Here is a 26,043-nt window from a genome sequence, read left to right on the forward strand (position 1 = left end):
GGCATGGGCCTCAGGGAGCCAAAGGAAGACCTAAGCTTGAAGGTACCAGTGACAGAAGGCCCAGCCCTCCCTGGCTGCTCAAGATCCCATCAGTCTCCAGCTGGCTGCTGGGGAACACCCAGGCCCTCCACATGCCATGCCCACCTGTAGATGGAGATGTTCTCAACCATCTCCTTTGTGTCTGCATCCTGCAGCGAGATGCCCCTTGGAGACACTGTCAGAATCACCTTCTGGAACTTGCGAGCTCCCACCCGTGCCTGGCAGTAGGGAGACACCAGACACCTCTGCAAATCTGGCAAGGGTCTTCACACCCCCCCTTGCTGGCAGGAGTCCCCCAGACTCTGTATGGAGTGCCACCCACTTAGACCCTTGCTGTAAAGGCTCCTGCTGTAGGGATGGGAAAGCAGAGCCTGGAGATCAGGCACGCCCTGCAGAGAACACCCCTGGAATCCGTTCACACTACTGCCGTGCACATGGGAAAGGACAGATCCCACCTCCCCCAGTATTTCACCCTCCTCTCCCTGCTGTGACAGGCACAGCTCTGCTCCTAGCCATGTTCCTGGTGTGGGAGCAGGCAGCAGCGGCTGTCCTGCAGGAAGACAGCTTCCCTCACAGCACACAGGCAGAGAGCAGCCAGCCTCTTGCATGCCACCCTCCTCTTGGGAACAGCACAGTCCCTCACTGGGGTTCAGGGCTGGGACATGGACACTTCCCGAGAGTCCAGGGGCTGGGCTCTGAATTGGCTCTTCTCCACCCCAGCACAGCAGGGCCCCAGGGCCAGCTCTCACCGTGGCCATGATCCTGCGGATGGCAGCAGCAGCCATGTCTTCTCCTTTGGGTTTTTCTACCAGCGTCATGCCTAGATACTTGAGTGTGAAGCACATCCCCTCAAGCAGTGGCTCCTGCATATCAGCCCAGCTCTCAGGAAGCTCTGCAAAGACAAAATGCCTTGGAAGCCACGTGCCAGCAGTCCCATGGCTTGTCCCAGCAGAGCCACCCCCACCTTGTTGCAGCTTCACTACTCCCAGCAGCAGTGCTGCTATCTGCACTCAGCAGGGCACTCTCCTGGCTCTGTGATGTTCTTAGAAGAGGAATGGAATGACAGGATAGTTCACCCTCAAAGCTTTAGTCATGCATCCCTGGAGGTACACGCTCTGTCAGCACAGATAATAAGCTCCTGCATATCTGCACAGGGTCTCAGATGCTGCAGTGTTTACTGCTATCTGCAAAAACCTTTAATTCCTGGGTCTCATCTATTTCACAACAAGCAGGATGTTCTCAGTACTGCATTCATCTCCCCCACCTAAGCCGCTGGCACAGCAAGAACAGCAGCATTTGCTGCCACACGTGGTCAGATCAAAATCCCAAAGTTGTCCCAGTGTAACCAAAGTCAAACCCTCTGGTAGCTACCATTTACAGCAGCAGGCTGCCAGAGAAGAGGCAGCTTGTCCAGCACTCGTGATCCAAGCTGAGGTGACTGGGAAGCAACTGCACCACAAAGATTGTGTTAAGGAAGAGCTCAGACTGGTATTTCAATGATGCAAACTAGCTTTCAGGAAAACGGATTTTATGGATGAACTCCAATGCACAGAGGAAAGAGAGCTCCCATGTGCATTACTTTGCAGGTCACAGAATTAAAGGGGCACTGGCTTGTTTCCTGTATCTTCTCTTTTCAAACCCCATTGCTCCAGTCAAGAAAAAAAAAATTTAAAACCCAATGGGTAGAGTGTCTGTTCACTCAAGAAAGATTGCCTCGGGACAGTCCTGAGGATCTCCAACTTCCTTCAAAAACCAGTCCAATTCACCAGCATGTTCTGCCACACAGCAGATGTGCTGGTGGGAGAAGGAGCCCTGGCCCTACAGTCAGTCCTGATACCACTACTGTTGGCAGAGAACAACCAAATAAGCACTGTAGGAACATCCATTCAACCTCTGCTCCCACAAGACAAAGCCCTTGGCTTCAACAGAAAGTTCACTCTCATCGAAGGCAAAAGCTTTAGTTATCAGACTAGCGTGCCACACACAAAGGACCAATTCTCTTGTGCCAAGCACTTCCTGGTGATAATTTTCAAGGAGAGTCGAAGCAGATGTTAGCACATGCTTACTTTCCTCAAATCCCAAAGCACAAGAATGGTGAGAGAGGAGATACGCAGAAGGGCTAATACACAAGAAGTCACAGTCTCTCTCTTCTTGGGGATTCAGCCCACACAGGAAAGGAATAGGAACACAAAAGTTAAACACTCTGCTACAAACACCAGATTTGTACACTCCCTGGGAATTGCTTAGGTATCTGCTGTTCACACTAAGCTAATACTTTTCAGGGTTATTTTTCATCTCTTTCCTGGGATTAGCTCCCTGAACATAACTGGCACACTTGCAGAAGGCTTCAACTCATAATTGGAATAACCTGAACCCACAGGGAAATCAGGAGACCTTATTTGCACAGCATACTCCTGCACAAATGACTACTACCAGGGAACTCACCTGGTACCATGCAGGCATCAGGAACCTCTACCCAGCATAGAAGAGCACTGTCTCACTCTGAGAGCAGCCCACACATGCCAGGGCTGCCTGCTGCTCCAACAAACCGTTTGGGCAGCTGAGACTGAGAAAGCCCAGGCACAGCCCTCCTGCTGGGTCTGTGGGGTCAGTCTTGGATCTGGCTGTGCCACAGACAGCACGGCAGTCAGCCCGCAACGAGCAACATGCAAGCTTGCCAAACTCACTTGCACATGTGTTCGTGCCTGCAGAGGACCAAACGCAACGGTTCAAAGAGGCCAAGGCCTGCACAGGCTGGGGAGGGTGCCCACGGGTAAGGCACAGAGTGTTCCAGCACCCAGCACCGCCTGTCACAGCCGCCCAAGGCCTTGGCGCAGGTGGCCTCAATTCAAAAGTGGGGCAAGAGGCTGGCAGCGAGAGGTGCACGGCAGGGAGGGCCTCGGCCTGCAGTCCCACAGCCTGCCCCACGGCACCTCCACGCCGCTTCAGCCCGCGGCCCCACGGCACGGCCACAGCCGTGCCCCGTACCGCTCCCCACAGCAGGCAGCAGCCGCGTGCCGGGCCCGACCAGACCGAGATGCAGGCTCCCGTGCCCGGAGCGATGCCCCGCCCCGCCCGGTCCGCGCCGCAGGTGAGCCCGGGCCGCGGCCCCCGCCCGTTCCCCGGCAGCCGCGGCCTACACTCACTGCGCCGCCGGCGGAGCCCCAGGCCGTGCCGGGCGAGGCGCGGGCTCCGCAGCACGGCGCGCCCCGCCGCCCGCAGCGCCTCCATAACGGAACCAGAGCCGCGTCCGAGTCCTGCCGGTACCGAGGTGACGGGGAGAGGAGGAGCGTCTGCCGCTGGGCTCGGCGCGCTGGCGTCAGCAGCGGCGGAGGCGCTGGGGTTGCCACGGCAACGGGGGCGGGGCGAGGTGGGGCCGGCGGTGGCGGCGGTGGTGCGGGCCCGTCCCGGTCCCGGGTCCGGCCCCGGCGTTCGGCGCGATGCAGCTGCGGCACGTGCGGACTCTGCTGGCCCCGCAGGTCGGGCCGGGCCGGGCCGGGCCGGGCCGGGCTGGGCGGGGGGGGGGGGAGCGGGCGGGAGGGGGAGCGGGCAGGCCGGGGGGCGGCGGTGCTGAGGCTGTGTGTGTGTCCCGCAGGACGGGACCGCGCGCGTGACCTGCATGGCCTGGTCGGCCAGCAGCACCCGGTTCGCCGTGTGCACCGCGGACCGGGTGGTGCTGTTGTACGACGAGCAGGGCGAGCGGCGTGACAAGTTCTCCACCAAGCCCGCTGACGCCAAGGTGAGGGCCAGGGGTCCGGCCTGCTGCCACCGGGGCCTGCAGCGACGGGCGCAGTCGTGGTCTGTGGGCTGGTGCAAGTGCGCTTGGGACAGGGCAGCCTTTCCCTGTGGTTCACACTGCCATCCTCTCCACAGTATGGCAGGAAAAGCTACGTGGTCAAAGGCATGGCTTTCTCCCCAGACTCCACCAAAATCGCCATCGGCCAAACGGACAACATTGTCTACGTCTACAGGATTGGAGAGGAGTGGTGAGTCTGGTGGTGGAGTGTCCAGCGACCATGAGGAGGGGATGGCACTCTCCTTCCTGCCGTACAGTGTGCTTTCTGGGTATTGATGCTACCTGCATCAGTGTGCTGTCCTGCTCCTCAGCCCGATACACACTGCGGTATGCATCATCTAACCTGCAGTGAATCACTTAGATGTTTCTATGGTGAGCAGCAGACAGGCTTTCCTTGAACACAGCCCTTTTGAAGCCCTGTGTGAGCATGTGCCAGCTGAGCTTCTGTGGAGCTGGAGCTGTAAAGCCTATGCTGCTGTCCCCTGTTTCATAGATGTGGTGCACACCTGCCTCACTTCAGCCTCATTTGCTGGTGTATGTTGTGCTAAAGGTGCTCAGAAAAGCAGGTCACCAGAATTTTGGAAGCTTAGAAGTTGGGTGGTTTTGGTTTTAATTTTCTGCCTAAAGTTGGTTTGTGGTACAAAACTTAAATGGCCTAGGTTTGGCAATATTAAAACAGATGGAACGCAAATGGTAGAGTAACCAGAATGGGCAGTATTACTAGTTTTGCTGATAGGAATTTTTTGTCTACGTTTTTCTGCAGGGGTGACAAGAAGGTGATATGCAACAAGTTCATCCAAACGGTGAGACTCAGACTCCTGTTCAACTCCATTTTGCCCAGCATATGTAGGCAATTAGAGGTCTCTCTGCTCATACTCATAGGTGTGCTTGGCCAAACTGTCAGTGGTACTTGATCTCCAAAAGATGCAGGTAGATCCAAAGATAATCTCCAAATTTTGAGGCATGTATTACTTGCCAAGCTTCAGAGGCCTCATAATGCGTCAGTAAACACAGTAATTAATTGTTGAATGATCAGTGCAGTCAATTACAAAACTCTGGGGACTACTTTAGGTATCAGTGGACAGAATGTTTTAAGAGAAAAATAGGAGAGACTCTGAGCCCAACTATTTTTCACAGGTTGGCAACTCTAAGCCCCAAGTTCCTTATTAACCAAAATGTAAAGTGCGCAGAATTCAGTCAAACAGCACAGTTTCCACATGTTCAAAGGCCTCAGCTTTGTAATTTCAGTCAGATTATCTCCTTGACCTTCTTCGTGTTCTGCTGCTCTAACTCTGCCTGCGTATGTCGGAGAGCAGTCTATTCAGTAGGTCTCTGGCAAGGATTGTCCTGAGGTTGATGTAAGTATCTGGAAAAGGCAAAGGTGGGTCATGGCCCACCACTGTGGCTGCTCTTAGGGCAGCTTAGGAGTCCCTCTGGCCTCTCTGAACACTCGCTGCTGGTTGTAGGAGGGGAACCCATGTAGTTTTGTTGCTCTGGCTATAAGTGAAGAAAGCTGTTGGTCAGCCTTTGGTGCTCTGTGGTTGAGCTGCTGCACTGAGTGGTCATGACAGTGGAATAGAATGTCATGAGGAAAAGAGAGCAAGAGGGGCTTAGTGTCCACTTGTCCCTTTCCTGAACATCGTGGTTATCCTGTGTGTGGATACCTGTAGCCTCACTGGAGAGTCCTTTCATTGTTTATTGCTTGCTACCTGCCTGCTGGCAGGAGTAGCTTCCTGCCCCTCTCACTCTCCTTTGCTGCAGCACCTGGCTAACAGCCTGGTGGGAGACTGCTTGCCTCTCACAAGCTTAGATGCTGTGCACAGCATGTGTACAGTTTTTTTATATTTTTAATATAGTGGTTCATTTCTCTTTTCTCGCATTCTCTGATTTTTCCCATGCCTTTTCTACCATTTCTATCATAATAAATCCTTTATTTTTTCTAATGCTATATGTATGGGGTTTTATCACTGTGTCTGGTTTTTTCCCTGTAACTAAATATTGTTATTTACAAATTTTTGGTGTGTTCAGTCAATGTGAAAGATCATTTATTGAGCCCTTTCCCTCTCCTGCCATTTGCAAAACCTGTTGGGCACTCTTACACATTTTGTGAATCCAGTGACACTGTTCAGCTCTGCTGGCAAACAAAGCATCCTGTTAGAGGGTACTACTAGGGACTACTCAGGATGAGTACGTCCAAGTTTGACTTCTTTGTACTACTAGCTGAGCACATTACCACTTTGTGAAGCTTGTTACTAAACTACCGCTGAGCTGCTTATGGTTGTGTTAGACTGAAAATAAGGATCTGGCAGATAATGAGGGAAACATATAGATGTATGGGAAACAGATGTAATAGAAAAATGGGTCTTGGTCATTGGTTGGACATGTAAATTATGAGCAGCTTAGGTATCCAGGGTGTTGTAGTTTACATTTTGGTATCTGATTGTAGCTGTATTTGCTGAATGTGAATGGTAAGAGCAGGGAATAGAAGGTGAGATGAATAAATGAGGGTGTATATATATCTAAAGCAGGCCCAGATGCTTAAAATGGACCAGATGAGCCAGTGAGGCTAGTCTAGTGGCACAGTGCCAAACACCAACCTTCTTACTGACTGAAATTCTTCAGTTTAAATGTGAAGCAATTTCATTAACTCTCTTGACCCTCTCTTAGGTTGGGTTTCATGGTCAGCTTTATTCATCCTGACCACCACCTCAGATTTTGAGAATACCTTTGGTTTGGATTTAATGAACCTGTTTCTATCTGACCTTGGTAGCATCTGATAACTTATCTGGCTTGTAAATGAAAAAATAAAGACTATTTCTGATTCATCAAATGCAGATCCAATGTACAAGTATTCTCATATCTATTAGAAAAGCTGGCAGAGTCAAATTATTTTTGTTTTATACTTGTTGTTGAAAAAAATCTTTTAAAATACATTTTGTACATTCAACAATAGCATGTGGAAAACCACACATCCGATCAATAAGTAATCCTCTCAGAAGAGCATTCATACTGAACATATCTGATATAACTGATGCCCTGCTGTAGCCCTTCTGAGCCTGTTACTTTACCCCAGCTCGTTGTTATCCAGTTTAAGCTTCAGCGTGGAGGACCTCAATCCTACTTTAAGGTCTGTCTAAATGTCCCCATCTCTTCTCTTTCTTGGTCTGAGTGGTCTTACCATTCATGAGCTGTCTTATGTAGCAATGGGGCAAGAAGCTAAGTAGGGTGGAGCTCTTATCTCTCTTTTTACCTCTTCCTTGGCAGAGTGCTGTGACCTGCTTGTTGTGGCCAGCGGAGAATATCATTGTCTTTGGTCTTGCCGAAGGAAAGGTAGTCAAACTTATTTGCCTGATTTTTTTTCCATGCAGGGGCTACCAAGGCCTGCAAGCACCTGGACTGCAGGGTAGGAGCCATTACTATGTGGCACTGGGTATGGAGTAGCAACAAAGGGATTACACCACTGACCTGAATTTTCTGGTTCTGGTTCCCAGTTAGTCCTTGGAGATTCTACTGGATCATTTGGTCCTTTTCCCAAACCTTTCTAGAAATGTGGAAGTGTGACTCCAACTTTTCCACTTCTTCTCCAACCTACCAGAAAGCAATGAGCTTCCTGTGATTTCTGGTGCTGGTCATGGACTGGGAAACCTCTGGGGATGTTACACTGGGGGAAATCCACATTCAGACAGAAGCAACATTGATCAGATTCTCTTTCTCAGGTTCGTTTAGCAAATACAAAGAACAACAAGTCTTCCACCATTTATGGGACAGATTCCTATGTGGTCTCGCTAACTTCCAAGTGAGTATGGCATTTCTTTAGCCTACACTGCTTTGGCTCAGTCTCTTACCCACTATTGGCCCTGGCATAACTAGCGGCAGCATGAGAGGTTGCCAGAGCCTCTTCCTGCTGTCAGTTCCTTGTCGAGATAATAAAATATTGTGCTTTCCAGAAAGAATTCCTTCCTAAAAGCTGATACTTGGCTGTGCCACACTGGCCTATGCAGTTCGGTTGTCCCTCAAATACATTTAATGAGATTACTTACGTACTTTGATTTATTTAAATCCGTGACTTTATAAAGATTAAATTTGTTAACTTTATCTAGCTAATTACTAAAATTAGTCAAGTTTAAGGGCTAAAAAAAAAGTCAAAATATTCTGCCAGATAACACTGTGACAAGGTTATAATTAGAAAAATAACCATGAAGTGCAATTTAAAATCATTTTAACTAAGATTTCATACTACTTTAGTATCCTTTACCTAAAAAATTTAAGATATGTCATGGTCCTAGCAGTGGGATTTTCACTAAATGGTGTCATTCTTGGTTTTGAGTGCTAAACAAATTTCAAAAAACTAAAGGTAGTCTAGGACTCTGACTTCCTAGCGGTGAGAAATCCCTCCAAAGTCTGTTTGCCTTTGCCTCTAGTCCAGAAGGTTTCTACTTCCTCTCTCTCTCTTCCTCTCTTCACGCCCCCTTCTTCCCCCACCTCTCTTTGCCATTTTCCCTCCTATCCCCCAATCCTTCCCCCCCCCCCCCCTTCTTTTATTTCTAAACACAACTCATACTGTTATTGCTGTAGTGTCAATGACAAATCTGGGATTGCCGTCAACAGAAGACAGATGTATGATTCCTGGATTGTTACCGTGTTCATAGAATTTGTACTCTGTACTTGAATCATCATTTAAAAGTGTTCTTTCTGGGTACATTTCATTAGGCCTGTTTTTTCTTCCTTGCTCTCTTCTCCCTGCTTGTGTCAAGAAGTACACAAGACTATTGCTACAAATAACGGACTTAGGCTTGGAGTGTTTGTCCAGATGTTTTTTCTCTAAACTGTGTTGCTTTTAGGGATTCATGGTGTCACAATATCCAACCTCACTTCTGGAACAGTTCCAATGCAAGGGTTGTTTGATATACCTTGCTATAAGAAATTGTGTGCGTGGTCATTATTCAACTTAAGGTTACTTAGCCTCTCTGTTTTAGTAATACAGAAAGTTCATTATTGCGATTTTACATGATGAAGATAGTTAGCTGGCCACTCACCTTTCCAGTGCCCATACTTTTTTCTGCTTTGTTTTTACAGACACTGATACAGGTACTAGATATTTTTGTGTTCATTACCCAGCTTGTCTTCAGTGAAGGTTCCTTTGATGAGGAATATCAACAATGACCCTGGGACTGGCTTCTCTGGGCAGGGATATGAAAATAAAGGTGCAAGTCTTACTGCAATATTGCATCATCCTGTCTGTGTTTCTTTGCAGTGTGTCGGGGAGAGGAATCCTGTCTGGCCATGCAGATGGAACCATAGTGCGCTTCTTCTTTGATGATGAGGGCTCAGGTGAATCACAGGTATTGAAGGTCCTTCTTCAATGAGCAAAACTCCTGTTTGCACAGCCTACTCCCCAGCTCAAGAGCTCTGGAAAGGGATCACAGGCTGTGAGGGAGTGCAAGTCTGGAGAGGAGCTGCAGTCTGTGCTTGCTAGCGTAGGTTTTGTAGAGCATTGATGAAGACGGAACAGTGACTAGATGCTTTGAAATACACTGAGTGCGGTGGTAAGAGGGGAAGTTAGGTTTTTGTGTATGAGACATAAGGCTTTTCAGGTGTCTGGAAATATCTGATGTTAGAGTATCCAGGAGAATGATGCTTGAATGGTGGGGTTTCAGGCAATAGCTGTTGTCATCTTCCCACTAAGCAATGTATAATTATCCCAGTTAACCCTGGATCCCAAGTTCACGCTCTGTGGACAGGATGCTCTAGGCACCCAGCGTTTCTCCTGAGCCTCCTGCTTCTTCCCAAAAGGAGTAATCTCTGTGCTTCAAGCTGTGGTGAAGGGAATGCTATTCTTACCCGATCTTTTCTCTCCAACTGAAACAGTTTGAGCGTATCTGCTCTCTACCATGATACGCTGAAGGCCATCATATACTCTGATATGATAAGAGTGCATCCCAGTCTAGTTAGTGGTACTGGTCTTCTTACTGACATCAGGAATCTTCTCTCCCAGTTAAATGAATGGAATAGTTGATACATCTCTCAGTTCTGGTTTCTGTCTACCTTCCTACAGACTGGGGCAGGCAGACAGGGCAACCCCCATGAACTGGGCTTTACAGAAGGGCCTCATACAGGTTTCCTTGTGATAGCTGAATACAGAGGCCGGTTGGGGGCTAGAGCAATTCACATGTTCAGGATGTTCTTTCTTGTCTGTTGTAGGGTAAGTTGGTGATGCATCCCTGTCCTCCTTATGCCCTCGCCTGGGCTTCCAACAGCATTGTGGCTGCAGGCTGTGATAAAAAGATTGTAGCTTATGGGAAGGAGGGCAGTGTGATTCAAACCTTTGACTATAGCCGGGACTCATCAGAGAAGGAATTCACCACAGCAGCTGCCAGTCCTGGTGGCCAGTCTGTTGTCATTGGCAGCTATGATAGGTATGGTGCCTGATGGTAAAGTCTCCCATTTATAGTGCTTTCTTCTTCAACCTTACACAGTTCTTCATGTCTCTGCTTTCTCATCTGTTCTCAAAGGTTAAGAGTTTTGAACTGGAGCCCACGCCGCAGTGCCTGGGAGGAAGGCAAACCCAAAGAAATAGCTCACCTCTACACCATCACAGCTTTAGCATGGAAGAGGGATGGTTCACGGATCTGTGCGGTTTGTATCATCAGTCAGCAGCCCTGAGCCTGAGTCACACGCCAGGGACAGTCTTACACGTGCTCCTGAGAACAAAGTGATGTGATAGAGGGAGAGCTTATGAGAGTGGTCACACCATCACCTAGATGTGCGACGCAAGATGCCTAGGCTGAAACCTTGTGCAAGGGATACTGCCACAGTCAGATGTGCAGTGTGCAGAGTATGAAGCTGTAAAATATCATTGACAATTGTGTAATGGCTCATTGGTAGCAGCAGTCCTCCTTTTTTCACATAAGCATAATAAGGTCAGCATAGCTTCTCTAGAGCAGTCTCATGAGCATTCTTTCCTCTGAGCACCTGTGAGAAGCAGTATAAAAACTAATCTCTTAAACTTTATGTGCTATGTTTTCAGTTCAGGGTTGTCTGTCTTCTACTTTCAGCCGTTGGGCCTTGATCTGCCTTTCTCTATTAAGTTAAATAATTCTTTAAAGCTCTTTAAATTACTCTTTCTGAAATCTTTCTGTATTAAGTTGAATAACTCTTTAAAGCACTTAAATTATTTAAGAAGATTGCTATTTACAACTTTTATTTAATAGTTTCCGCATCTTTTAATGTTCAACAATCAAGAATCCTTGAGTTTTTTTCAGATAGGGAATTAATTGAACATGTGAACAAACACTTGCAGAGAAGGGGAAGGGGCTATAGGATAGGAGATCAGTGAAAGGAATGGGGGTGCTATAAATAAAGAGATAAAGGTGGAAGGATTCTGCTGGAAGGGAGGAGAGATTGGGAGGCTAGGAGAGGGAGAAGGGGGAAACTGAGAAGGGTAATGGGGACGATGAGAATAAGGGTGATTTTTAACCCCTCCTCTTCCTCTACCATGTACCTGCCAGTATTTGGTAAGCTCTGTTTCTCTGAGAATTTCTCAATCTTTCTGTTCTCTCAAGAAAGTCAAGATAGGGCTGGTCCTCATGCATCTTGGGGCTTGAGCCTTGTTCCCCACAGCAGCCAGGACCTGTGGATTTCTGTCTCACCTCTGATCCTCTTCATGTAAGTATGGTCTGGAAAATGTGTCCTTAACAGAATTCACTGACTATGTGCAATGTGTTTGTTTCCCCAGGGCACTCTGTGTGGAGGAGTTGAACAATTTGACTGCTGCCTTCGCAGAAGCATTTACAAAAATAAATTTGAAATTACATATGTGGGACCAAGTCAGGTAAGAGAATATCCAATGAGGTAACAGGTCTTGATGAAAATGGGAAGCTTGCTAAAACATGCTAGACATGTTTGGAGTTGTGCACCTATCGTTTGTTTGTAGCAACTTGTCAGGAAAGGCATAGGTGATATTCCAGGGACAGGGTCAAGGCTGGGTGGAAATTGGCTAGGAACGAAGACAATGGAGTTTATTTCCTAGCTTGTGAATTTGTGTGGGGTACCTCCATGCCAAATGCAGGTTCCTTTAATTGGTTTAATTTCAGCCAACTTTATCTTGTTCAAAATCAAGTAGCAAGGGTGAGCTAGCAGTCTAGGCAGCCCTCTGTACTCAGTGGGGAGAGAGCAGGACTCAGAGGGTGGCTCATCCTCGGGGACCTGAGTAGTCCTCCAATTAGGCTAGAAACTTCTAAATGGCAGAAGTGAGGATCCCACACTTCTACTAGAGTTGTCATCTTGTACAAAAGGAATGATAAAGTTTCTTTTAAAAGCAGAATGAAATGATGTGAGGGGACATCTAAATACCCAAGTGTCATCTGTTGCATAATCTTCCATAGGACAAGAAGTCTGTGTTCTTCCTTTGTGCGTGGCCTCATAGTGCTTTTTCCCACTTTCTGTAGGTTATTGTGAAGAACCTCTCAACAGGAGCTCGAGTTGTGTTGAAGTCCCAGTATGGTTATGAGATTGATGAGGTGAAGATCTTAGGGAAAGACAGATATCTGGTGGCCCATACCTCAGACACATTATTGCTGGGTGACATCAGCTCCAACAAGCTCAGTGAGGTACTGGAGAATCTGTTGCATTTCTCGAGTGTCAAATGCCTAACTTTGTAACTCAAAGGATGTGTTTTCTGTATAGGAACAATACGTCTATTTTTCAAAGAGTCATAGAATAATTCAGACTGGAAGAGACCTTGGGAGGTCTCTTATCAAACTTTCTGCCCAAAGGAAGATCAATATTAAATTCATATGTCATAGCTCAGATCCCACAGTTTCTCTGGTCCTCTGTTCCTATGCTTTACTGTCTTCATGGGGGAAAGCTTTTTTCCTAAGTCTCGCTGGAATTGCTGTTTTAATTTATGACCATTTCTCACCCTTTCACTGTGCATCTGCCAAAATAAACCTGGCGTCACCTTACTAGAGGTCTCTGAAGCCTTCCCTTCTCCAGGCTGAAGAAGCCAAATTTCTTTAGCCTCTCTTTGCAGAGCAAGTGCTTCAGCCCCAACTATTTTGATGGCATTCTGCTGAACTTGTTCTAATTAATCAATGTCTTTCTTGTACTAGGGGGCCCAAAACTGGATGTAAAACATAGGCACATTCCAGATGTGAATGTATGAATCTTAGTGTGTTTAAAAACAAAACAAAAAACATTCATGACTGCAGTACCACAGCTTATGCTGTTTCTCTGAGTATGCCAGTATCATTTCTGGTACCAAACAATTAATACAAACTGTCCATACCCTCAGCCTCACAGTCCACTGAGTGCTGAGCCTATGTGCCAAGTCTAGAGAACATGGGCAGTAGCTTAGTGTCTGATATAAGTATTAAATAAGTTTCAGGGCATATTTGCTTTGTTCATACAGGTATCATATGCTTTTAATCAGGCTAATGGTGTGCTAATAATCTAGTTGGGATTGATTGATCAAATCTGACTACAGATTTGAGTGGGAGGATACTAATACTTAGTAATCCAACTGAAAATCTGGCCAAAGTCTCCCAGGTTTCTCTGCATCATACTGCACAGAGAAGTTTTTCTTTCAGTTGAGCAGCTATACTCACTTCTTACAAAGAATAGGGTTGTGAGTAGTCCATTTACCATCTTGCTGTCTCACTGGAGTTTTGTTGAAGCAGTGACTTGCAGCAGTTGCTCAAGGAGGGAAGGGACAGCTGCAGCCTTGGCTTTCAGTTTTCTGCCTCTCTGACCACTTGCCTATTGTCATCACAGTAACTATTGTATTATTCAGTGCTCTTCTCAAATTCCAAATCAGTTGTTCCCCCCCACTGGCACTATGCTGATCAGTCATTGCTAACATGACCTCAAAAAAGACGGGTTTCAGCTACATGTCGTGTGGAGATTCTGCCCCCACAAATGGTAGCACTGATTCTGTGGAGAAGATTTAGGATTGCAGAGGCAAAGGGGCTGTTGGGGGGTGCTTTTTATAATAAAGTTAGTCTGAGGAAGGTGGAGAAGTGCCTGTGAAAGAGTAGACTAGAGGGAGTACATTGCTTACATGAAAGCCTCTTGTCCAGAAGGCAATAAGATACTGCACAGAGAGAACAGGAGTCTGAAGCAGAGGTTAAAAAAGAGAGGGAAGTGAGGAACTTGCAAGCTGGGAATAACTGAACAACAGTGTTGACAGCTGGAGTGCTGGAACATGATCCCTTCTGCAGTGTAATTCTTGCTCTCTGTTTGGGAGTTGAGAGCTGGACAGTGGACCACAATGCCTACAGCCTGGTCCCCTGCAGGAGCTGTCAGCCTGGCATTTGCTCACTCCATGCCATTGCTTTGTAGGTAGCCTGGCAAGGATCTGGAGGGAATGAGAAGTTCTTCTTCGACAATGAGAATGTAAGTTGGATGGGACAGGATGCTGCCCATGAATGGTGAGTAAAGCTGTGCGTGCACCGGCAGAAAAAGTGTCAAGTGCACTTCTGGAAAACCCTGTTTCTCAGCAGTTTCCTCGACTTACCCTCTCCGTGCAGATCCTGATCTGCTTCCTCCCCATACCTGCCTTTTCCACATGCCAGGTACAGAACAAACTTGGTATGTGGACTGTCAAGGTATACAAGTCATAACCCTATAGGAGAGAGGAGTGGTAAAAGAGCAACACCCAGAGAGGATGCTAGAGGTACAGAATACAGCTGTCAGGGTGACAGCTTGGCTCCCACAGGACTGATAGGCCCACAACTAAAATCCCCACCCTGAGGAAAAGCTGGCAGTCACAACAAGAAGCCAAGGACAATTCCTTACTCATCCCAGAGGGTTTGAATTTAGACTTGTGTGCAGCAGGGTTCTTTTCTGGACACCTCACTGGCAGGTGTATGTGCTTACCTGGCTTTTCTGTAAGAGCATATTCCCCTCTCACCTTCAGGTTTGCATGATCTTTAATGCTGGAGAGCTGACACTGGTGGAATATGGAAGCAATGACATCCTGGGGTCTGTCCGCACAGAGTTCATGAACCCTCATCTTGTCAGGTAAGTGTTACACCTGCCTGTGTGGCCAGTACAGGCATTTTGTGAGACTGGCCTCACATATATACACTTCGAAGTGTCCCACTCTGTAGAATGCAGCCCCCAGACACTGGGACGTGAGTAGTCTGCTTCTGACAGTGACCAGTGGTGGTTTGGTTACATTTAACAGTTGTAAAGTTTTAGAAGCACAAGAGCCCATTTTCCTCTGATACATGCTTATTGAAGCCTGACTTGACTATTGCTGAAGAGGTACCTCCTGTACTTGGGCATCTCTCCATCCAGCTGGTCCTAGTACAGCATTATTAGGGACTCTGGATGCCAGCAGGACCTCCTCTGTCCCTCTGAAATACCATACTCCATTTTCTGATTGAAGAGAAGGGAGGATCACGGGCTGCTCAGAGGTAGAAGCAGCGTAACTAATTTGCTATTGGGACCCTGGTTCCAGAGGAGCAGCTTCCAGAGTGAAGCCATGAATGAGAAAGGTTTGTTCTCACTCGAGGCAGCCATAGGTACTGTGCAAGAGTCACAGGTCAGAGAACTGCAAGAGGCTCCATGTGCTTGGGGAAACTGCAGGTGAGTGTGGGAGGGAGTACGTGATTCAGTCTGATGAATTTAGAGAGTAGTAAAGGTAATGGTCATCATTCCCTTCAAATAATAGTGTCCGTATCAATGAGAGACGGCAGAGAGGCGTGGAGGAGAACAAGAGACTGGCTTATCTGATAGACATCAAGACTATAGCAACAGGTGAATGTAAACTTCCCTCCCCTGTATTTTGCCAGCCTTCCTGATTCCTTTGCATTTTCTGTGCCAGGCAGCATATCCCTGAAGGTCCTCTTTGCAATCACTCTACCAAGCAGCAGATTCCTGAAGCCCCCCTTCGCATTCACTCTGCCTGGCAGCAGACCACTAGAGACCAGGCTCTCCTGCTTTTGGCAGGTTGGCTGCCTGGTGTGGACACAGTTGTGGGTGGCTGTGACTGTGTCCTGGACCTGAGATTCTGTGCAGTTCAGCGTGATGATATTGCTGCCTGCACTGCCTGTGATCTGTGCATGCTCACAGAAGGGTGGAGGGAGTTACTGCTGTTGATAAGGCATCAAGATAAAATGTCACTGTGGTCTGCTTTTCATGTCACGGTGTGTTTGCCAGGGGGTCCTGCCCTAATTAGGTCCTAGGCACTTGATCCCCATGGGACAGCATTGAATGTTCAGCACTTTGAGGCACATTAGGTACTTACACAGTTTCCTTTCTTTCCTTCCCAAGTCGACCTTGCTGGTGGCTACAACGCTGGCACTATCAGCCATGACAGCAAGATTGATTGGCTGGAGCTGAATGAAACAGGCCACAAACTACTCTTCAGGGACAAGAAGATGAGGGTGAGGCGGGCGCATCTGGGGGAGTGTGGCAAGTTGGCATGCCTGGGGAGAGGTAAAGATAGATATGCCTGAATGGAGGGAGGTGAGAAACATCTGAAGTCATGATTTTTTGACCACTCCTTTGTGAAAGATAGGCCATATTCAGATTGCATGAGCTGGCAACATTGCATGTTTGGTCTTGAGTTATAGCTAATTCTGAAGTTAGTTACTAGACATCTTGCTCCATTTATATCACATCTGAAAATGAAAATCATAGATTCTTCTGCTGTAAGACAGAGACAAGTGGGTTAATCTCAGGATGAGGGCCTGTGGTGGGTTGACCCTGGCTGGGGGCCAGGTGCCCACCAGAACCGCTCTATCACTCCCCTCATTCATCAGACAGGGGAGAAAAGGTATAACAAAAAGCTTGTGGGTCGAGATAAGAACAGGGAGAGATCTCACTAATTATCGTCACGAGCAAAACAGACCGAACTTAGAGAGGGAATTCATCTAATTTATTACTAAGCAAAACAGAGTAGAGGAATGAGAAATAAAACCAAATCTTAAAACACCTCCCCCCACCCCTCCCATCTTCCTGGGCTCAACTTCACTCCTGGCTTCAACCTCTGCCCCCCCCTCAGCGGCACAGGGGGACGGGGAATGGGGGTTACGGTCAGTTCATCACACGTTGTTTCTGCCGCTTCTTCATCCTCGGGGGGAGGACTCCTCTCATCGTTCCCCTGCTCCAGCATGGAGTCCCTCCCACAGGAGACAGTCCTTCATGAACTTCTCCAACGTGAGTATCTCCCATGGGCTACAGTCCTTCACGAACTGCTCCAGCGTGGGTCCCTCCCATGGGGTGCAGACCTTCAGGACCAAACTGCTCCAGCGTGGGGTCCCCCACGGGGTCACAAGTCCTGCCAGCAAACCTGCTCCGGCATGGGCTCCCCTCTCCACGGGTCCACAGGTCCTGCCAGGAGCTTGCTCCAGCGTGGGCTTCCCACGGGGTCACAGCCTCCTTCAGGTGCCTCCACCTGCTCCGGCGTGGGGTCCTCCACGGGCTGCAGGTGGAATCTCTACACCCCCTCATCCTTCCGCCATGGGCTGCAGGGGGACAGCCTGCCTCACCATGGTCTTCACCACGGGCTGCAGGGGGATCTCTGCTCCAGCGCCTGGAGCACCTCCTCCCCCTCCTTCTGCACTGACCTTGGTGTCTGCAGAGTTTCTTACATCTTCTCACTCCTCTCTCCGGCTGCAAAAGCTCTCTCTAACTGTTCTTCTCTGTCTTAAATATGTTATCACAGAGGCGCTGATTGGCTTGGCCTTGGCCAGCGGCGGGACTGTCTTGGAGCCGGCTGGCATTGGCTCTATCAGACACAGGGGAAGCTTCTAGCAGCTTCTCATAGAAGCCACCCCTGTAGACCCCCCACTACCAAAACCTTGCCACGTAAACCCAACACAGGGCCCTAATGTTGCATTTAAACATGTAGATTAAAAAAAAGGTGTTCTTTGCAACAACTTGGCTTATGTCTGTAAGATGAACTCTCTAATTCTCTAAAACAGTATAGTCACAACCAAATAGCTTGTTCAGTATGGTCCTTGGCTTGTGCTGATTCCCAGACCACGACTGAATGTTATCTGGGAGAGTACTAGTAAACCCAGGACAAAACCATGCCCAAAATAATGGTAATGGTTTCACACTAGAGATTATGATGTGCAGGTACTCGTCTCATGTCCTAGCCATGTTTAGTTTAATTGTACAGATACAGCTGAAGCAGCTCACTGCAGCAGGCAAGAAGATCATAGAATCATGGAATCATAGAATGGTTTGGGTTGGAAGAGACCTTAAAGATCATCTAGTTCCAACCCCCCTGCTAAGGACAGGGACACCCTCCACTAGACCACGTTGCCCAAAGCCTCATCCAACCTGGTCTTAAACACTTCCAGGGATGGGGCATCCACAACCTCTCTGGGCAACCTGTTCCAGTGCCTCACCACCCTCACAGTAAAGAATTTCTTCCTAACATCTAGTCTAAATCTATCCTTTTTTAGTTTAAACCCATTACTGCTTGTCCTGTCACTACACACCCTGATAAACAGTCCCTCTCCATCTTTTCTGTAGCTCCTTTAGGTACCAGAAGGCCACAATTAGGTCTCCCTGGAGCCTCCTTTTCTCCAGGCTGAGCAATCCCAACTCTCTTAGCCTGTCCTCATAGGAGAGGTGCTCCAGCCCTCTGATCAACTTCATGATCATGACCCTCTTAACTTTCAGAAGAAGGATTGTTTCATGTCTACAACTGTTCAGGACACTTTTCACATATCCATAAAAGTATCAATTGAGATACCTTCACTACAAAGGAGACTGAATCACTGCCAGTAGCAAGGGCTTCTGTTTGGGCTCTGCTGCACCGATACTCTTCAGAAAGGTACTAACAGTGATTGCAGCCTGCACCAGATGAAGCAGGCTTCTATTTCTAAGTGATATGTACATATCCACAAAGTTGTGAGTCTCCTATCATGTAAGAAGAGACAACTTTCCCAGCAATATATCATTTTATATTTATTTCTGCAGTCTTATTCAGTTTATATTTGGGTCTTCTGCTGTCTCAACAAGAGACAGGGGCATCATCAAGATTGCTGTTGCCTCTTCTGGGCCCTGTTCAGGCCTCTTAAGAGACTACATAGACAGGTCCTTCATTAAATACTGCCACCAGCCTAAATCAGACAGTACCATGATTCTCCTAAGCTATGTGTGTACATATTTCTCCAACCAGTTTGGTACCGACTGAAACAGACTTCCTTGTTCTCTTTTGACTGGTGTGTCATGAGACTAGCACAATTGTCTCTTCTTTTTCTCATCTTTGCTAGGTGAGAACAATTACAACAAGGAACAGAGACTGCCTAGGACTTTTAAGTTACAAGGCATTATACATCTTTGTTACGCCATGTGTCAGGTTACGCCTTCCAAATTGTCAGGTTTGTTTCAGGGAAGTGTATTCTACAAACACATACCCTCTCACCCTATTTGCAACAGTTCTTGCAATAGGACTCTACCTAGGATGGACAGTTCAGCCCAGAACTGCAGAGAAAGATCCTTCTTGGTCCCCCAGTTTGTTTGCATGAAGGACGTAAGAGACTATTCTTCTGTTCCAGCTCTGCAACTGAGAGGGAACTGAAGTAGCACAAGGCATATTCTGGTTTATATATGTACATGCCTAGCAATAAGGAAGGCAGGATCTGAGCATGCTGCTTAAAATACTGCAAGGGTTAAAAAAGGTCTTAAGTCTTGGATAGTAATGTATGTAAATAACAGTGTGGGAGTTTGGGCTACGTATCTTGGAAAAAGTCTGATTCCTGGGTGGTGATATCTGTTTATAAGATGCTTGCTCAGATGTTCCTACCATGTTCATATGAGCTAGCAGCCCAGCTTTGAGCCCAGCTGAGCGTTTTCCTCTTCTTCCCCCCTCTAGTTGCAGCTCTATGATATTGAAAGTGGCACCAAGACTACCATATTGAACTATTGCTCCTATGTGCAGTGGGTCCCAGGCAGTGATGTGGTGGTGGCCCAGAACAGAAATAGCCTTTGTATTTGGTATAACATTGATGCTCCAGAGCGAGTCACCATGTTTCCTCTGAAGGTAAAGCTGTGGAGACTTGATTACCTCCAGCAGTTTCTGTTACTTCTTGCTCATGTGTGTGGGAATAGTCAGGGTGGTATTGCAGAAGGGAACTGGTAGTTTCTTCTGGACAAAATATGAGCTCACATGTCAATTTTGTGGCAGGCATTTCTGGCAGAAGATGGAAATAGTTAAAATAGCAAGGAGCCACTCAGTGGCTTTTTCCTTCCCTCAGGTGAGATAAGGATGATGTCTGCTCAGTGTGAGCTCATTCAGCAGAACTTTAATCAGCAGAGCAGTCAAGATGCTGTCCTCATATCCCTGCTACCCTGCATTCTTTAGGAGAATGTGGGAATGTTGATAGCTGGTACTCTTTCCAGGGGGATATTGTAAACTTGGAACGTAATGATGGAAAGACTGAAGTGATAGTATCTGAAGGGGTGAACACTGTGTCCTACACCCTGGATGAAGGCCTCATAGAGTTTGGAACTGCTGTTGACGATGGGGATTATCACAGGTAAGTGCTAGATACACCACATGGTGATGGCAGGTAGCCCACTTCACATAACAGACATCTGAGAGTCAGCAATCCATGAATTACAGCAGTACATCTTTCCATTCAGAGTTGAAGTTTAGGCTCTGAGCATAATGTTGGTGCCAGGTCTGGCTATAATGCACAGCAGAGTCCTTCAGGGCCAAATATTCAGCTTTTTCATCCTCACAGCTCTGTAGTTTCAAACTCAGGGGCACAAGAGACTGTCCAGTGTGGTCCTATTGACACTGACAGAAATTCACTGAAGGCAGTTTTCACTTACCTGCAGTGAATGAGACTGCCTTAGCAGCCAGATGTGAAGTGGTACTCGGGTGCTTTTGCTGCTGTCCCTCCAGGGATGGTGACAGCATCATGGAAACATTCAGGAGCTGTGCAGAGTGAAAACTGACTGTCTGAAGCAGTCATGGTAGCCACATGGGCACTGCTGACATCATTGTTATAGGGCTTAAAATTGACAAGGGAAGAAAATTTAACATGTTCATAGCACTGTTAGCACTTGAGAGACTTCTTTGCACCAGGGACTTGCTTCAGACACGACACTTCGGACTTGCCCCACACTGCTACAGCCTTCTGCTGATCATATGCATCTAAGTACCTTAGCCCAGGTAGAGATCACCTATATCTTTGAATTTTTCCCTGATATATCAGGCCTCGTGTTATATAATCCTTTTCAGAACTGGTCACACCCAGCTTGCTTTGTTTTCAGTGCAACTCTTGTTACAAAGCTCCTGTCTCAGCCTAGGATTTTTCTCACAGTTCTTCTATTCTGTTACTGAAAGTCTGCAAATCTCTCTGTGTCAAGGGCTACTGCATTTTTGGAGACACTGGAGATGTCCACAGAGACTGAAGCTATGTGGAAGACTCTAAGCAGACTGGCTTTGGAAGCTAGACAGCTGCACATTGCAGAGAGGTACAGGAAGAAGCTATAATATCTTTGTGGCTTAAACACTCTCTTTGCTGAATCCCCGACAGAAACAAGGATCTAACTAAAGAAGTGACTTTTTGCATGGCCTGGAAAATTCTCTGCATTGGAGAATTAAGCGTTTTCTATTCCAGGCAATGACTTTGCCCTTTCATCCTAGACAGTAATGCTAAACCTGGGCACAGGAAGACATCTCTCTGTAGCATAAATTTTTGCTGATGGCAACCCAAAGCAGTGTATAGCAAGGCTTCAGGGAGCTGACAGACGTGGACAAGTTCAGCACATCTCTGAAGCCTGGGAAAGTGAAACATGAGCACTGGTCATGTCCATGGCTTCTCCCATGGAACAGGGCTAGAGGGTACATCTGAATATGGTCTTGGCAAAATCCGTCTCTTGAAGCAGGGCTACCCAACCTCTCCAGCTTGCAGGGCTGAGTCTGCTGCCCAGGCTCTGATTTTCCTTTCTTGGACCAAAAGTGGCCAACAAAACGCAATTATTGACTAACTGCTTTGCTCTTTCCAGGTGCTTTGCAGCTCTAGGCAACATGGCAAAGGCTCGATTTCTGCATGAAACCAATACCATTGCTGACCAGGCAGCTCAAGAGCACGTAAGTCAAGCATTTTTTGCTGTGCAGGGCAGCTGCTTTCCTGTAAACACTTGCATACACATTATCTTCTGTATCCATGCTCATGGGTATCCTGCTACAGACCAGTACCTGGTCGTGTAGAAGCTACTGACATAATCCTTCATCCATGCCTGCCAGGTCCGTCTTCTGGCTAGCCATTTCATACTGCTCCTGTCTTGTCACTTCAGCAATTCTCATCTGTCTTCTTTAGTTTCTGTAATGACACAGACCCTACCTGCAATCACCTCCCTTGTATCATTCCAGAGCCTGTTCTTTCACTCAACAAACTGATTGAGCTAACTGATGTTGTCTGCAGGGTGGGGATGGTACAGACCATTATCTGGTGCGTGCCCGCTTGGCCATGCTAGACAAGAACTACAAGTTGGCAGAGATGATCTTCCTGGAACAAGTGAGTAAAGGAACAAGGAGCAGAAAAGGTCTCATTTATTTCTGAGCAGGGAGGTTTGTGCCCTGGTGTGAAAGAGAAAAGGAAGAGGTTGGTCATTCCTGGGAGAAGAGTTTTTGCCCTGAAATAGAAGGAGGTATTTCTTGTTCCAAGGTTTAGGATTGCCCTGACGTGCATGAAGGGCAAGAAGAAATGGCCTCAAGTTGAACCAGGGGAGGTTTAGATTGGATATTAGGAAAAATTTCTTCATCAACATGGTTGTCAAGCACTGGAACAGGCTGCCCAGGGAAGTGGTTGAGTCACCATCCCTGGAGGTATTTAAAAGATGTATAGATGTGGTGGTTAGGGACATGGTTTAGTGCTGGACTTGGCAGTGCTAGGTTAACGATTGGACTCGATGATCTTAAAGGTCTTTTCCAACCAAAATGATTCTATGGAGAGGGTGAGGGAGGATGTATATCCATGTAAAGGGGATGGTACACTTTTTCAAGTGTTTTCTGCACATCTAACCCTGCCCACTATGAGAGCTTGATGGCAAAGTGTCTGCTAAATGGAGCCTTCAGGTTGACACTTTGCTCTCTGAAACAGAATGCTACAGAGGAGGCCATGGACATGTACCAGCAGCTGCACATGTGGGATGAATGCATTGTGGTTGCCGAGGCCAAGGTACAGAATATAGCTGCACTGGACTGTGGGCTGGGCTTGCTTGATAAGTCTTCTGGTTGGGAGTTCATTCAAGGTCTGGGTTCTCTCCACCTGCCCTATCAGGACCTCACTTCTGCTTGGAGCATCTCCAAGCAGAAGGGAAGGTTGCATTGATGTAAGTGATGTAGTGAATATATTTCCTGGGTGAACAGAGATGGAGAAAAGCTACTGAAATTGGTTTAGGAGTATCTAGGGCCTCAAAAAAAAATGGATGATGCAGTGGTACACAGGGCTGGCATTGTGGTTTCTGCCTTGCCCAGGTCAACCAATGCTGCATTTCTTAACAGGGACACCCAATGCTGGATAAGTTGCGTCGGGGTTACTACCAATGGCTGCTGGATACCCAGCAGGAAGAGAAGGCTGGGGAGGTCCAGGAGGGACAGGGCGACTACCTGGCAGCCATCAGCTTATACCTGCGGGCAGGGCTGCCAGCCAAAGCAGCACGGTTGGCCATGAGCAGGGATGAGCTCCTGATCAATATGGATGTCATCAATAGGGTCTCCACAGCACTGATCAGAGGGGAATTGTATGAACAGGTGAGTGGCCCACCCCATTGGGCTTTCTTCTTAGTGACATCAAAGCTCTTACCCTGTCTTCTGCATCTGTGAGATACAGGGGGACTGAGCTGGAAAGTAGCAGATGTAATTCTGTGTTGATAAATTTGCAGTTACCGTTTGGGAGGAAGTCCTAACTGCATCCACACAAGGTCTAGAGTTACTGCTACTAGCCAGGAAAAAGATCACAACTCATTGGTAACCTGTCTCTGAAACATCAGCTGTGTTCAGTAATAGTCAAGGAGGCCCTTGGGAAGATAGGAAAGGAGTTGTGAATCAAACGGAAAACTTGATATCACTGTGAAAATGTACAGTGCTTCCTCATAGTAGAATAAAAAATGATGGTACAGCTTTCATATAAGGATAGGCTAAATGGAAAAGCTAAGGAAGAAAAACAAAGGAGGTTATGCAGACAGTCTGTAGAACCATGAATATCGTAGAGAAGGGAAGTGATTATTCTCTGTGTCTAATAACACAAAAAAATCAGTAACTACTTATTATTAGGTGACTGTTTTAAAACAAAAGGGTGTTTTTCACACAGCACATAATCATGTTAATGTAAGAAAGCAGTCCTGAGTCAGATCAGTGCACAGCTTGGTATCCTGGCCAACAGTGGCCTCTTGCAGATGTTTAAGAAAGGAATATAAAGAACAGGGCAGGCAAAGATAGGGTGGTACTTCCCCTAGTGTACTTTCATGGTTTCCAGCAATTTGCAGACTATAGTGTACCTGAACAATTTTATGTTTAAGAGCTCTTGATAGATTTTACTTCCATGAGTTTGTCAAATTATTGTTTGAACCATCTGTACTTTTTGATCTACAACGTTGGCTATGAGTTACTCAGTTCTGTTTTGGGTTGTGTGAAAAAAAACCGGTTCTTTTTGCTGGCCTGTTTTATGTGCCCTGCTTAAATTACATTTCTCCAGTCTCATTTTACCTTTGGCATTTTCTGACCATTTCACTTTGACCCAAGAGAATTTTGTCCTTTTCCCAACCTGCCACGTTTTCTTAAGCCCTCAGTTGAAAAAGTGTGAAATTCATTGCTGCCAGATGTTTTGTTACCAAAAGTATAAATGGTCCATAAGTGATTAGACAAATCATGGAGGTAAAGTCTGTCAAAAGCTATTAGATATGATTATGTGAGGGCATCATGACACAAACTCTGGAAGCTTCTACAATGCAGATTGTTAGAGACGGATAGATATAATGGAGGAAACACTGGTGTATACTTGCTCTGTTCTCACTGTCTTTCTCTAGACATGTGCTTTTGCCACCATTCAAATACTGAACGGGATGAATCTTTGGTCTGCCAGGATGGCCTATCTTATATTATGTTCTAAGTTCTACAAGCTTTGAGCCTTGTCCCATCCTGCTGGTGGCCACCTTTTCCTACAGGGTAAAAACCTTCTGCTGCAAGAGGCTGAGCTTCCCCCTTCACTGTTTATGCCCAGGGGTCCCATATGAGCATCTGCATAGCAGAGCTTCTAGAGGCCATGGTCATAGAAAAGGCTGTTGCTGCACCAGCCACTATGCAGAGAAGGGCAGTTGTCTCAAAAACTTTTATCTTGTTAGAAGGTGGCGCCCCAGAAGAACACTTGGGGTATGTCGATCTGCAGAGAGGACAATGGTCTCAGCACATGCAGTCTTTCCTAGAAGTTCCCTTTAACCCCATGCTCTCGGTTAGTGCGGAAGGCATAGCTGATGGAGAAGTCTGTGTGGTAGGACTGACAAACTCTGCACATGGGACCGGTAGGGTATATGATGGTGTGGGGAAATAGTGGCTCTGGAAACTGGCAGCTTGTATTTGTCATTAGGCTGGAGACCTGTTTGAGAAGGTTGGGAACCCACAGAAGGCTCTGGAGTGCTATTGCAAGGGCAGTGCCTTCCTGAAAGGTACTGTGCTAAATATGTTCCTCCCCCCATCCATCCCCAGCAGGAGCCTAGGTACTCTGGCCTGTTGCCCTGGAGATGCCTAAATGCTCTGAAGCTTCCATATATCATCTCATTCAATGTATGTTATTTTCACATAGTTGTACCTGTACACACAGTCCCGGAACAACATCCCAGTCCCAAGGCCTTGATCATGCTGATTGTACCAGCATGGATTTGGTCGAGCTCTCCACAGGGTCCAGATTGCTGGGTAGCCCATTGGAGCTGGAGTGGATTAGACAATCACCATTCCCCTCCCTCTGTGCCCCATCCAAGGCCCATGTTCGCCTCAGTTCTGCTTCCTTGCTGGATTCAGTGTAACAGCTATCATGTCCCCTTACAGCAGTGGAGCTGGCTCGCCTGGCATTTCCCGCAGAAGTTGTGAAGCTGGAGGAGGCCTGGGGAGATCATCTGGTGCAGCAGAAACAGATGGATGCTGCTATTAACCATTATATTGAAGCCAGGTGGGGGCAGGTGATGGCTGTATAACCAGCAGCAGTATAACCTGCAGTACAAGCTATGAAGTAGAT

The 26,043-nt window shown here is 47.2% G+C and overlaps 1 protein-coding gene across 11 annotated transcripts in view; it reads left to right on the top strand.

The window, feature by feature from the left end:
• Positions 1–26,043, top strand: part of IFT172 (intraflagellar transport 172) — a 62,792-nt gene that overhangs the window by 19,216 nt on the left and 17,533 nt on the right. For 5 of the 11 annotated variants that reach the window (XR_012834955.1, XM_075750120.1, XM_075750121.1 and 2 more), the window contains 23 exons: positions 3,635–3,778; positions 3,913–4,025; positions 4,599–4,638; positions 7,100–7,165; positions 7,552–7,631; positions 9,090–9,177; positions 10,037–10,251; positions 10,348–10,471; positions 11,571–11,666; positions 12,283–12,444; positions 14,174–14,227; positions 14,751–14,854; positions 15,510–15,595; positions 16,112–16,224; positions 19,674–19,841; positions 20,201–20,337; positions 21,176–21,283; positions 21,818–21,902; positions 22,237–22,329; positions 22,915–22,992; positions 23,319–23,567; positions 25,399–25,477; positions 25,857–25,977. Coding sequence is in view for 10 of the 11 variants with exons in the window: in XM_075750120.1 (XP_075606235.1) it covers positions 3,635–3,778; positions 3,913–4,025; positions 4,599–4,638; positions 7,100–7,165; positions 7,552–7,631; positions 9,090–9,177; positions 10,037–10,251; positions 10,348–10,471; positions 11,571–11,666; positions 12,283–12,444; positions 14,174–14,227; positions 14,751–14,854; positions 15,510–15,595; positions 16,112–16,224; positions 19,674–19,841; positions 20,201–20,337; positions 21,176–21,283; positions 21,818–21,902; positions 22,237–22,329; positions 22,915–22,992; positions 23,319–23,567; positions 25,399–25,477; positions 25,857–25,977 (2,603 nt within the window). In the remaining variant the exon portion in view is untranslated. Of the gene's footprint in view, positions 1–759; positions 1,935–3,384; positions 3,519–3,634; positions 3,779–3,912; positions 4,163–4,598; positions 4,639–6,788; positions 6,841–7,099; positions 7,166–7,551; positions 7,632–9,089; positions 9,178–10,036; positions 10,252–10,347; positions 10,472–11,570; positions 11,667–12,282; positions 12,445–14,173; positions 14,228–14,750; positions 14,855–15,509; positions 15,596–16,111; positions 16,225–19,673; positions 19,842–20,200; positions 20,338–21,175; positions 21,284–21,817; positions 21,903–22,236; positions 22,330–22,914; positions 22,993–23,318; positions 23,568–25,398; positions 25,478–25,856; positions 25,978–26,043 lie in introns of those variants that run through there. The other 6 variants (XM_075750125.1, XM_075750127.1, XM_075750128.1 and 3 more) reach the window with 5 other exon arrangements.

Source organism: Balearica regulorum, chromosome 3 (genome assembly GCF_011004875.1).
Source record: "Balearica regulorum gibbericeps isolate bBalReg1 chromosome 3, bBalReg1.pri, whole genome shotgun sequence".
Classification (NCBI taxonomy): Eukaryota; Metazoa; Chordata; class Aves; order Gruiformes; family Gruidae; genus Balearica; species Balearica regulorum.